The sequence below is a fragment of the Babesia bigemina genome, scaffold Bbigscaff_71051 (genome assembly GCF_000981445.1).
Source record: "Babesia bigemina genome assembly Bbig001, scaffold Bbigscaff_71051".
Lineage (NCBI taxonomy): Eukaryota > Apicomplexa > Aconoidasida > Piroplasmida > Babesiidae > Babesia > Babesia bigemina.
The window spans coordinates 1-13,300 of record NW_012237216.1 but is presented as its reverse complement, the minus strand read 5'-3'; the positions used below and the strand labels follow the sequence as shown (position 1 = coordinate 13,300).

The following is a 13,300-nucleotide window of genomic DNA, read 5'->3' as shown; positions in this document are numbered from 1 at the left end:
TGTCATCGCTGCCGTAACCATGTCATCGCTGCCGTAACCATGTCATCGCTGCCGTGACCATGTCATCGCTGCCGTGTCCATGTCATCGCTGCCGTGCCCAGTCATCGCTGCCGTGCCCAGTCATCGCTGCCGTGCCCATGTCATCGCTGCCGTGACCATCAACTTGGTCAGCACCTTGGTCAGCACTTTGGTCAGCACGTTGGTCATGGCTTTGGTCAACACGTTGGTCAGCACTTAGGTGATGGCATTGGTCACCACTTTAGTTAACTACTACACAATCACATACAACGGTTAATGAGTGATACAACAAATTAAAGCACAATTCATAAGTTAGGTGAGTAGGTGATGCTAGGTGAGTGTAGATAGTAAACACGTGAGTACGATTATGGTTGCAGATAAAACACCCTGTTAAGCTTGTTAACACGTCCAGCTGCGAGTAGTGACTGGGCAGCGATACGATGTGATGATGGTGATCTTAGATGCGATTTGATGTGTAGGAGGTCGAGGCGGATGACCATGATGTGGAGGAGGTAGAGGAAGGAGAGGAGCCAGAGGGCGACGTTGAGCCAAATGAAGGGTTGTCTGATGATCCACAGGAAGTTGTCACACTCCTTGAACAATGCAATGAAGTAATTTGAATCTATTATATTTTTCAATTGTATGTAGAAATGATGACAATATTTCATTTCGTTGATCTCCATCAATTTCATTGCATTACTAAATCTAAATCCGTAACTGTAAAATGTACTAGTTACACCGCGGCATTCAACGAGTCCTTTACATTGGCAGTTCTCGACTCCGTGCTTACCCAGAGTACATTTGGTGCCGTGCATACAGCGCCGGCATCCCCAGTCCCGGCAAGATATATTGCTGAAAGCGTCTAGCAATGATTTTAAATATTTATGCAGCGTCCATGGTAGATATAGGGCCCATGAGAGATATAGCTTGGAATGCCTCTCGGCAAGGTAAGTATAGGAGTCGTCGCATAATGATTTAAGGTACGGAGCGCAATGAAGCTTATCGCTGCTTGCATAAATACACGTTGCGTCTGCCGAAAGCGTAGACAAATCGACTTCCGTGAATTTCGAATGGCGTGAGCTGTTGTGGCTTGTTTGGTTGCAATATGCATTTTGAAGCGCAGTTGTGAGTTTGTCCGGCTCCTTATATAGATCGATGGACTCCTCCTTGGTAGATGTGTCGAAGGCTGCTTTGACCTCATTTGTACGAGAGCCCTTATTATTATTGAGCATATTGGCAAACGATATCGCAAACTGGAAGTGTTCTGGCAATGTAGATGGTGGCTTGGGCAGCAGACAGAGCAGCGATGTGATATATGTTTTGTTGAAGAATTTGCCAAGCACGTTACCGAGCTCTTTACCTGTCTTCGTGCTTCCCGTGAAACCTCTGAAGCCAAGTGGTGTCAGACATGGCTGTCCAGGCAGGCTCTTGGGGCAGTTGCTGCACACGGATTTGCATCCCATGGCAGTCAGGTTGTGAGGAAGGTGACCAGGGAGCGAGTCGGATAGGTATGATTGAAGAGGTGATCTGGGCAGGCAGTCGGTTTGCTTGTCGGCTGGATGCTTATTACATTGCGATTTACCTGTCAATATGTCTCTGCCGTAGAGGCATTTAGCCCAGCCGTGATGCTCAGTTTCAAGCTCACATCGGCTATGCAAGAATCTGAACACTGGCAGCAACCTACGTAGGATGTCGACCAATAATTCGAGGCAACTGGTAGCATCGGCAGGGTAATGTAAATTACTCGAGTTGTCGCAGAAGTCGACGGCGTACATGTTATAGGCATCGCCGTAACCTACTATTTTAATCAAAACGTCGTACGATTTAGAACACAGTCGCTTTACAGCTCGCTGAGTATCGACCAGCTCAATCGGCTCTGGATACGCTGGTAGTTCGTCGCTTACAACTGTAACAGGGATTTCGTCGTCGTCCGTAGGTTGCTTCCTTGGATCGACGAATAATTCACTCACAGCCTCATGTAACACCCCGTCAAAAACGTAATTACAAGGCAACCCTGACAACCAACAGAGCATTTCGAATATGTTACATGGTCTCCTTTTGGAGGTTGAAGTCGCAATGTGACCAACCCTGTAATATATTTGAAGATGGTCATGAAGCTTTTTAAGTGGGCCTATTTCTTGATTTAACGTATCTTTTTTGAAGATGTGTTTGTCATCATATCCGAAAAGACGCTTGCAGATATGGAAACCTGTCATGTCCTTGTCGTCCTGCAGCTCCCACTGTTTAATTCCCTCTTCGGAAACATTGTAACCCTGGTCGACAAAAAATTTACCAAGATCATTAGACTTATTTATTCGATCAGATTTACATCTTGAAAGACAATATTTAAGTAATGTCTCGAATTCGGAATTGAGGATGGACAGCACGGTGAGACATAGCTTGGAACACTTCCTACCATAAGAAGTCAATTTTCCTTGTTTATCACCTTTTTTATATTCAACTAATTCACCGAAAGTTTCACTATCATACCCGTTCACATACACCCTCCCCATCTCCGTGACAAACCCCTGCAGCCCCTTCTTGACCGCATCGAGCAGCTCCGGGTGCCGGGGGTTCGCGAAGTGGGAGGGGGATAGGAGGTGGAGGGAGGTGGAGAGGGAAGAATGTAATTTAACAAAATCATTATCATAATTATACTTTTTAGCACTTAATTCTTTACCTAAATGAGTTAATAATACGTATGTTTGGTTTTTAATATTTGAGACTGTAATACCCTGCTTATCGGGCGGAGTAGAGACCACCTGAAATTTCAAATAAAATAGAATGGCATCTATATAAAGTTTCAGCTTCTGAGACACATTGCCGAAGGTTTCGCGATTTTTATTATTCGTTGCTTCTTTCAGGCTGTTAAGCTGCTTTCCGTTGTCCGCGTACATCGCCTTTAAGAGACCCTTTACACCTGTGGCTAGGTCATGACTTAGAAGAGCTTCGATGTTACCAATTTGCTCGTCAACTTGCTTCTCCATTTGCTTAGCCATCGCACTTATTTTAGCGTAGTAGTCATGCTTGGCCTTTGACTGGATGGCTCGGGTGGCGTTGGTGACTTGGGAACCGAGGAAGCATTTTATGTCGGATATGGCAGCATCGGTTTGAACATTAATTAAATCCATTAATTCATCCGCTTCTTTAATCAACGGCGACAGTGATGTCTGTTGTAGATTAAAAATCCTGTTAACAATGTCTTTAACTTCCTTTCCTATCTTTATGTCTTTCACTTTCAACAAAATTTTATTCACTTCTGTGCCTTTATCAGATAGGGCATTCATCAGCTTGTCGATACTATCGGTGATATCTCTGGACCGCGCTTCGAGTTGTCTTAACGTCGGATTAACGTCATACTGCAACGCATGTTTTCGAATATCACCAATCGCCGCGGGGAGGGTGCCTTCATCGATGGTTCCGGCTAGTGGTTTATCGGAGATGGCGTTCCCCTCTTGCTTGACGAAACCCTTGTAATTATTGAAGCTGTTTGCACCTAGTTTCACATGGCTATCTCGCTTGGTGTTACTTTCGCTAAGCAACTGCTCCCCAAGCGTAGTCTTCACCTGCTCGATCGCGGAGTCGACGTCGGCGGCGTGGTTAGTATATTGTGTCACGGGATCGGCATTAGGGGGTTTGCCTAACGCCGTTTTGAGCTTATCATGAAGCGACTCAGCAACGGGCCTAATAGTGTCTACTATGGTACCAACAGTATTCCGTGTGCTTTGGGCAAACAATTGTAGGTCTGCAGCTCGTTGCCTGGACATGGCAAGCACCTGATCCAATGTTGATTTCACCGCGTCGTACAGGTGGGTTTTGTCGGTCACGTTGACTTTGTAATGATCCATCACATTCGCACTTTGCTCAATGTTTTTTGCTAACTCCGACACATGCATTTCTGCGACATTATTGCTGTTTTTGATTTTCGTCTCAAGCGCATCTGAGAAACCATTGATACACTTCAATAAAGCGGTGATATTCAGCTGAATACTGCCAGTATCGCTCGCGGGAGTGACCTGGTCCACTTTTACCGCTGATTCAATTGCGGACGCAATCACTGTTTTGATACGTTCTTTCAAAGCTTGCAGAACTTTTGTTTGTTGGCTCTCTGAAGTTACTCGATTTCCGAAATGACCCAAACTTCTGTTGTAATTAATATACTTTAAAACCGTATGTTTAATTAAACCACTTTCACGATCAACTATTTCATCAACCCAGCTTTTCACAATTTTTTCGAACCCTTGAGAGTCGGATTTGAATTTACCGGTGTGCTCCGCAACCTTCTTCGCAATCCCTATAAGCCCCTTGTGTTCCCTCCCCCCTTCGGGGCCGGTTATCTCTTTCATCCTATCTCTAATATTTTCCATAATCTTCAGCATCGCTTTCTCCACTTCCTCTGCGCCATTTTCCGTGCCACTCTCAACCACCTTATACAACTTCCCAATCGCCGTTTTAATCTCCGTCACCTTCTTCCCTACTTCATCTTTCACCTTCCACAAATCCTGTTTAAGTTTCTCGTCCATGGATTTTACTTCTTTGAGTGCTTTATTAGCCAACGCTGCAACTTCAAATTTCATGCCATCGATATGTACTCCAAGCGTAGTCATGCATTCCCTTAACTTCATCGCAACCTCCTTAATATCTCCTTGCTGCTCAAAACCCACGCCTTTATCTACTATCCCGTCAACATTCTTAATAGCCTCTGCAATGAATTGCCACGTCTGTCTCTTCCACTCGTATAGCTCTCTAACATACGCTTTCAATTTTCTGGAAACACCGGTTAATTTTTCTTTTAGGTCGACCGTTTTGTTAGTTACATCGGTTTTCAACGTACGTATACGACTATCAACGATCTTGTTGACATTGGATTGCAAGTAAGCCAGTTCTCCTTCCGCGGTCTCCACCACCGTCTTCAGCTCCTCGTTCGTCGCCGCTCCATGAAACTTCTCTACCTGCAACTTAATTTTAAATACATAATCTTTCAACTTATCTCTCAATGCAGAATCTAGGTCCTTATAGTGCGCCTCAGCTATATTAAAAGTGTTCAGCAATTCACCGGCCTGAGTGATGCACTCACCCAGGTACCCAGCAACATTGCTCGGCTCGCTACCATGCAAATTATTAAGTGCTCTACAAAAACCATTATTATATGTAAAATGTGATGATTTAATATTATTAAAAGCGTTTTTTGTTTCATTAATTTTATTAGTTAAATTATTGTCCCACTCCCCCAGCGCCGTGCTCACAGCCTCAACGGCCACAGACAATCCGCCAGTTTTGTGCATATTTTTCTCGATTACTTTAAGTGTTTTGTCCATGCCTTTATAGTATGTCTTAACGCTTGGATCATCTTTCACTGCATCAAGAACACCACTCAAAAATCCCATCACCCCGTCACACAGCCTGTCAAGGTCAGAGTACACAATGCCACTGCCGTCGTAGCCTTTTGATTTCGGGTCGAAGCCGAGGAAAGTTTCGAGGCCGTCACAAAGATTTGTTAAAAGATTTTTGCAATTCTCTTCTTTAGTCAATCCAGTAAGACTTTCTTCAAGCTTTTTAAGCTGATCCAACCTGGACTCAATGTCCTTATAAGCCTGGGACGTGGGATAGTCCTTGTGCTTAGCTTGACACTTAGTTAAGCAATCTTTAAGGACACTTAAATTAAGATTTTCTTTGACAAGTTCTTGACTTGATTTTCCAGCATTTTCAGGTTTTTCAGTTTTCTTAATCTGTGACTGGTAGTACTGACAGTAAGTCTCCTTATCAGAGTATTTGAAGGGGCAAGAAAGCTTTTCTTTTTCGGTTGTAAGGGACTTTTCAGCCTTCTCAATAGCCTCCTCAATCAACTTTTTCAAAGCTTGAGACAAGTTCTCAAGACCCTTGTCACCACCATTCCCATGCCTAACCTGGATCAACCAGTCGATGGACTCAGTCAGAAGGGAAGTGAAGGGCGACAGAACACAAGTTATTATTGTGGTTTATGGAGGTCATAGCGGTATTATGGCGAGGTAATTCGAGGGACGTGGAGTAGATTAGGGAGCGATGTAGAGTGGATTAGGGAGCGATGTGGAGTGGATAAAGGAGCGATGTAGAGTGGATAAAGGGGCGATGTGGAGTGGATAAAGGGGCGATGTGGAGTGGATAAGGGGCGATGTAGAGTGGGTTAAGGGGCGATGTAGAGTGGATAAGGGGCGATGTAGAGTGGATTAGGGAGCGATGTAGAGTGGGTTAGGGAGCGATGTAGAGTGGATCAAGGGGCGATGTAGAGTGGATAAAGGAGCGATGTAGAGTGGGTAAGGGGCGATGTAGAGTGGATTAGGGAGCGATGTAGAGTGGGTTAGGGAGCGATGTAGAGTGGGTTAGGGAGCGATGTGGAGTGGATAAGGGGCGATGGAGAGTGGATAAAGGGGCGGTGTAGAGTGGGTAAAGGGGCGATGTAGAGTGGATAATAATCACCACTTAGGTCACCACTGTCATCGCTGCCGTGTCCATGTCATCGCTGCCGTGACCATGTCATCGCTGCCGTGACCATGTCATCGCTGCCGTGACCATGTCATCGCTGCCGTGACCATGTCATCGCTGCCGTGCCCAGTCATCGCTGCCGTGCCCAGTCATCGCTGCCGTGCCCATGTCATCGCTGCCGTGACCATCAACTTGGTCAGCACCTTGGTCAGCACTTTGGTCAACACTTTGGTCAGCACCTTGGTCAGCACCTTGGTAATCACATTGGTCAGCACCTTGGTCAACACCTTGGTCAGCACGTTGGTCGTGGCATTGGTCACCACATTGGTCAGCACCTTGGTCAGCAGCTTGGTCACCACTTTGGTCAGCACCTTGGTCAGCACCTTGGTCACCACTTTGGTCAGCACATTGGTCAACACGTTGGTCAGCACATTGGTCATGGCATTGGTCAGGTGTTTGGTCAGCACGTTGGTCATGGTGTTGGTCATGTGCTTGGTCACCACTTTAGTTAACTATAACACAATCCCATACAACGATTAATGAGTGATGCAACAGATTAAAGCACAATTCATAAGTTAGGTGAGTAGGTGATGTTAGGTGAGTGTAGACAGTAAACACGTGAGTACGATTATGGTTGCAGATAAAACACCCTGTTAAGCTTGTTAACACGTCCAGCTGCGAGTAGTGACTGGGCAGCGATACGATGTGATGATGGTGATCTTAGATGCGATTTGATGTGTAGGAGGTCGAGGCGGATGACCATGATGTGGAGGAGGTAGAGGAAAGAGAGGAGCCAGAGCGCGACGTTGAGCCAGATGAAGGGGGCACGGATTCTGAAGAGGAATTCGGGAATAATTTCATGAGCCAACGTGTGAAGGGCATTACCTTCTTTAACAACGTTACCTAGCATCTTGCAGAAATCGTTGCACGTGCGTTTCTGCGATACGCCATCTTTGCCGCTGAGCTTAGATGGGTTTCCAATTGTGAAGCCGTATCTGCACAAAGTAGGAAGTGTGGTCTTGCAGTTAGCGATGCTTTTACATGAGTCAGCGTGGTCTGATTTGGTTGGCTGTTTGGTTACAGTACATGTTGAAGGACATTTGGCAATACGGCATTTGGGCTTATCGCCACCGCAATGCTTGTTGCAGTCATCGAAAAGTTTCTTAAGCAAGTCATAAAATGTTTCAGTGATGTACACGATCCACGAAAGATACTTGTCGGCATGCTTGCTGGAGTAAACGCCGCTAATGTCGTTGCTTACGGAACTCAGATACAGACCGCATTTGCCAGGTGACTTCGTACCACAAACAAGGCTAAGTAGGTCACCATTAGTATGTCCCGCCAGTTTCGATGAGTGGCTACCATTTAACACGGAATAGACGTTTAGTTCCGTATAGGGGACATCAAAGTATGCTTTAGCCACGGCGTCGTTGAATGCATCTAATTTATGTTTTCTGCCACTGTCACCCCAAGTTTTAATAAAAGTATAGTAAAACGCGAACATATCGCCAAGCGTTTCAGGCGGCCTGCTTAGGACACACGTTACGTTAGCGCACAGCTTAGTGAGAGGTGACCCTGCATTGCCGCAAAAGTCCTTAAGCGTACGATAAAGTCGAGAAGCGCTACTGGTGTGCGATGCCATAGTGGATATGTCCGTCAGGCCAATTGGCGTCTTACAAGGTATGCCTTTGTGGTTAGCATATGAGCATGTTATCTTACAGCCTGACTTGTTGTACGGATGCGAAAGGAACGCGGGCAGCCCATCTTCCAAAAAGGCTTGCAGTGGCGATTTTACTCCGCACTTGGGATGTTGGTCACATGTTTGACCACACGTTTGGTTACCTATTTGGTCGGCACTTTGGTTAACGCATTGCATCTTGTTACACTCCCATGACGATCCGCCGATTCCCTTGCCATACAGGCAGTTGAGCCACCCTCCGAGCTCCATAGGGTAGGTGCACTGCTTATATAAGAAGTGAAGTTGGTGAAACAATCTAAGGACGATTTCCATGAGTAAATCGAGACACTTACTAGCGTCGCTGGGGTATGATAAATTGGCTGAGTTGGTGTTGAAATCACAGGCGTATATGCCTCCAGCATGGCCATGGCCGAGCAATGCTGTTAGCACTGTCTCTGCATAGCCGCAAACATCGCGAAGATTACTGGACAAGGTATCGACTGTTATAGGATTCGGGTACGCATCCAACGACACGTCCTCCTCCTCTTCAAGCGAATCCTCGTCGGCATCTTTTAGCGCTGATTGTTTAGACTTCTCCGGCTTTTCGAATAAGCCTTCGAAGCCGTTAAGTGACAGATCTGTGTAGACGGCGTTGTGACTCAGCCCACTCAGCCACATGAGCATTTGGTATACACTCGTAGGTGCGACCGGGTTAGGAATGTGCCGCCTGTGACATACGTCGTAGTACGTTCGGAGCTGTTCATAGAGATACGCAAGCAGAACGATCGTGTCAATATAATTACTTTGCGTGCGCGCAGCATCATCCGTCTGTTGTCCAACGGCATTCTTTTTATTCTCCTCCTGCTTCCATCTCTTCAAGAGTTCCATGACGCTGGCGCCAGTGACTTTGTTTTTCAGCAGTGTTTTGACCCTTCCACCGTTCACGTCCTTGTCCAGTTCGCCGTTTTGCTCCGTCTCAGAGTAGGATATTCGGTAACCTTCGTCGGCGAAGAACGCTCCCAAGTTGCCAGTTTTGTTAATTTTCTCACTACGCCAGCTGTTGCCACTTTTCTCGTCTAATTCGTCAAGCGCGGGATAAATGATATGAAATACGGTGAGACATACCTTGGCACCATTCTGGCCATCAAGAGTCAACTTCTCTTTCGGAGTCTCCACAACGGCAGTCGCCTCCCTCGGTTGGTCAGAGATCACAGGTTCAGTCCACCTGTCGATTCTGGCTGCTCCCTCGTACACGTTTTTGTAGGCCTTCTTCATCTCAGTGACGAAAGCGGGGAATCCGGCCCTCAACGCATTGAGCACCAATGGACTATCGCCGTCACCATACTTGGCGGGATTTATCTTATTGACATTGGTGTCGAGTGCGTCTAGGTTGGTTCTGAACTCGTTGTTGAAATGCTTCGAGGTTTGAAGTGTCTCGAGTAGGGTGCCAAGCGCCTCCGTGGACGGCTTGATTTTCTCAAAGTCTGACACAAAACCTGGCTGCGTTTTCAATCTTCCGAAGAGGTCTGCGTATGCCGATTTCAACATTCCTGCTGCTCGGCTCATCGGAGAAGAGCTGGTGGTGAAAGACGTCGGCGAGATGGATTCAATGTCGTCGATCTTAAGTAAAAAGTACTCATGTACTTTCCGCATGAACCCCTTGTGCCCCTGCTCTAGGTCTGCGTCAATGAGTCCAGGCAAGCCATGCAAGTCACTGGTGACTCTCTCGGCAAACTGTTCAATCAATAACTGCATGGTAACGACGTAGTTCTTCCGCGCCTGTTTGATGAGCTCTTCCTTGGTTTGCTTTACAGTGTTGTTGACGTGTTGGTTGAGGGATTTGGTATGTTGCTCGCGTAGCTTGTCGGCGTGTTTTTCGAATGCCCGCGCTTTTGTGAGCGGATCTTTTTCCAGAGTGCTCTGCAGCTCACTTAGTCTATTATAAAGATCTTGTAGACTGCCGTCGACAACCCTGCCTCCGGTGCTATTCCCGATTTTATCGTTAAGAGTTAGCAATTGACCATGTATAGCATTGCCGGCTAGCTCAAGCGCTTTCAATAGGCCTTTGAGGTTATCGGTTATTTTAGTGTACATCTCTGTGAAGGCTGTGTTGATGCCTTCGGCCGTTACTTCTATGGATCGTTTGGTGATGGCAGCGATTGCTTCATCCAGTTTACCGGCAAGATTACTGACGCCGACTTTTGTCGCAGTATTAAGTTGGCCGTGCAGCTTCTTAATATCTGACCGCAGGCTGTCTAATGCTGCTTGAATTTTTCCACCCAAGGTGTTGCCGTCGGCTATTTCTTTGCCAATGTTCTCGACATTTGCTATGGAACCCTTCAGTCGAGTTCCCAAATTTGTATGAGTATAAGCGAGTTTGGTAAGCTGGTCAGATACTTGCTTTGCAATGGATGCGAGAGCCGACAACGTCGATCTGACGGCGAGCTCCAGATAATATCTCCTATGGCCTGCTTGGCGATCCGATAGTACCACATCGGGCTGAAGATGTACGAACTCTGCAATTGTGTCCACTATTTCTTTCTCCTTGTTTGTTATATCACTGGAAAAGCTATTCAGATAACTGGTAACGTATGACAAGTATCCTTCTACAGTGGGAGTGTCGTGAAAATTCGTTGACGGCCTAATATTTTTCAATTTGTCAGCCACATGTAGCGTAACAATCTCGGTGACTCTTTTAAGTAAAGCCGGATGGCCCCGATAACTTAACATACCGTTGAAATAACTATCATTTTTGTTGACTTTTACGTACTCATCGAGTAACCCATGCACTGCCTTACTCTTAATTACATCCGTCACCCACTCACCAACTATTTTCTCAAATCCTTGATCCCCATCTTTGAAGCTCGCAGCATATGCTGTTACACCCTTACGAATTTTACCTATAAAATTCAATTTTAACGGGTCTCTTTCATTAGTCGTGTACAGATTCTCAAGGAGCCCCGTAATCTTATTTTTCAGCGCATCCCAGTTCTGTTGTACACTTCCATCCGCCCCGCTGGCGGATCCTGCCCCAATAGATTCACCAACATGCCCCTCTATATCTGCAACTTGATGTTTAATTTTGTCGAAAATGTTATTAATTGTGTTTTGATCATCAAACTGTTTGCCTAGCTCCGTCACGGCGTCGTTTACATTTTTAGCCATCTCTGTGACGTCAACGACATATCCTCCAATAGTGCTTCTCCAGTCTAGCAACTCCTTCGCTTTATGCTTAATCCATTCTTGGTTCTCATAGCCGACACTTCCATTTATAATTTCAATCACATTTTTGCCTGTCCTATTCACGATAGAGTTTGTCTCGTTCATCCATTTATACAACTCGTTAACGTAATTTTTTAAATTCTTGTTTATTTCTTCTAGCTTGTCCTTAATCACCCGAACGGCAGCCTTGAAATCCGAGATAAGTTTCTCCACATCCCTCTGAATTTTTTCATTGATGCAGCTACCACACTTCAGGAGCGCTTCATTAATTTTGACAGTCGTCGCCTCATGAATGTTCCTCTCCTTGGCCGCCACCTTGCTGAGCCGTACCCTCTCATGTTCTACACTGCTCACTACGCTATTTACTTTATCACGCAAACTAGAATTAAGATTAGTAATGTTATCTGTTTGGCTATCAAGTGACGTTTTAAATGCCGAAGCATTTTTCTCGCATTCCTCCACTTTGCGTTCGACGAATTTCTCGGCCGCTTGAATCACTGGAGCACCTGCAGTATCGATGTCTTTTTCGGGTAATATATTTTTTACGGTATTTACAAATGAAGAACTTACATGATTTTGTAATTTTATTATTGCATTCTTAATATTTTTATTACTGTCTCTTACACCATCATTATACCTCCCCACCCCTGCGACCACCTTCACAATCGCAGCATTAAAACCTTTTTTACCGGCGTGTTTATTGGTTTCAAGTGACTTAATTGCTGTTGTAATTGTCTCTTTATGCTGCCCTAAATGCTCTTTGACGTTGCTGAGAACACCACTCAAAAATCCCATCACCCCGTCACACAGCCTGTCAAGGTCAGAGTACACAATGCCCTGGCCCGTGTAGCCTTTGGAAGATGGATCGAAGCCGAGAAAAGTCTGAAGGCCGTCACATAGATTATCTAAAAGCTTTTTAGGATTATTATCATAAGTTTTAAAATTAGTCAAAAAATTACAAAGCTTCTCCACTTCCTTCAAAGCCTCCAACTTGGAGTGCAATTTGGCTGAGTCAGCAGAGGGAGAGGGGGAAGGAAGAGAGTTATGAACGTTATTAGGCTTATTAAGTTGCATATTAATCTCAGTGATTTGACTAGTTACTTGACTTTTTAGCTCACTAATTTTTAGGGTGTCAACAGCCTGGTCAGCAGACTTGACAGACTCAGAAAGGGTAGTAACATAAGGAGAGTAAACATCTTTTAGGTCATTTTTAAGGTGCGGATTAATGTCAAAAACAGCGATAATAGCCTTCTTAACGGCTTTCTTAACACTCTCACTCTCACCAACAAATCCTCCAAGTTGACCAGCAAGGTGACCAAGGCTAATGAGCTTGGACTCAATGTCCTTCAAGGCTCTTCTAGTAGCATCGTCAGTAATGGAATGGTCAGTATCAGCAAGTTATTATAAGGATTTATGGAGGTCATAGCGTTAATAAGACGAAGTAATTCGAGAGATTTGGAGTTAGGGTGAACATGATGGGACATGGCAGTGGCAAGAGGTGGAAGAGGGAAGTGAAGGGTGACAAGGCACAAGTTATTGTGATGGTTTATAAAGGTCATAGCGGTAATATGGCGAGGTAATTCGAGCGATGTAGAGTGGGTAAGGGGCGATGTAGAGTGGGTAAGGGGCGATGTAGAGTGGGTAAAGGGGCGATGTAGAGTGGGTTAGGGAGCGATGTGGAGTGGATAAAGGGGCGATGTAGAGTGGGTTAGGGAGCGATTACAGGAGGTGAAGGAGCGATGTAGAGTGGGTTAAGGGGCGATGTAGAGTGGATAAAGGGGCGATGTGGAGTGGGTTAAGGGCGATGTGGAGTGGATAAAGGAGCGATGTGGAGTGGGTTAAGGGGCGATGTGCAGTGGATTATAATCAGCCACTTAAGTCACCACTGTCATCGCTGCCGTAACCATGTCATCGCTGCCG

At 45.6% G+C, this 13,300-nt stretch overlaps 3 protein-coding genes across 3 annotated transcripts; all 3 read right to left on the bottom strand.

Annotated features, from left to right (window-relative positions):
• Positions 1-383: 383 nt before the first annotated feature.
• On the bottom strand, positions 384-5,917 carry BBBOND_0003470 (hypothetical protein, conserved; the record flags this gene model as incomplete). Its single annotated transcript, XM_012915180.1, has 2 exons — positions 384-5,888; positions 5,909-5,917. The coding sequence occupies 2 exons, from the start codon at positions 5,915-5,917 to the stop codon at positions 384-386; spliced, it is 5,514 nt and encodes a 1,837-aa protein (XP_012770634.1).
• Positions 5,918-6,629: 712 nt separating this feature from the next.
• BBBOND_0003460 (hypothetical protein, conserved) lies at positions 6,630-6,956 on the bottom strand (the record flags this gene model as incomplete). The annotated part of the gene is made up of 1 exon (XM_012915179.1): positions 6,630-6,956. One exon carries the CDS (start codon positions 6,954-6,956, stop codon positions 6,630-6,632), a length of 327 nt encoding a protein of 108 aa, XP_012770633.1.
• A 152-nt stretch (positions 6,957-7,108) lies between these two features.
• BBBOND_0003450 (hypothetical protein, conserved) lies at positions 7,109-12,454 on the bottom strand (the record flags this gene model as incomplete). The annotated part of the gene is made up of 1 exon (XM_012915178.1): positions 7,109-12,454. The coding sequence occupies one exon, from the start codon at positions 12,452-12,454 to the stop codon at positions 7,109-7,111; it is 5,346 nt and encodes a 1,781-aa protein (XP_012770632.1).
• Positions 12,455-13,300: the final 846 nt, after the last annotated feature.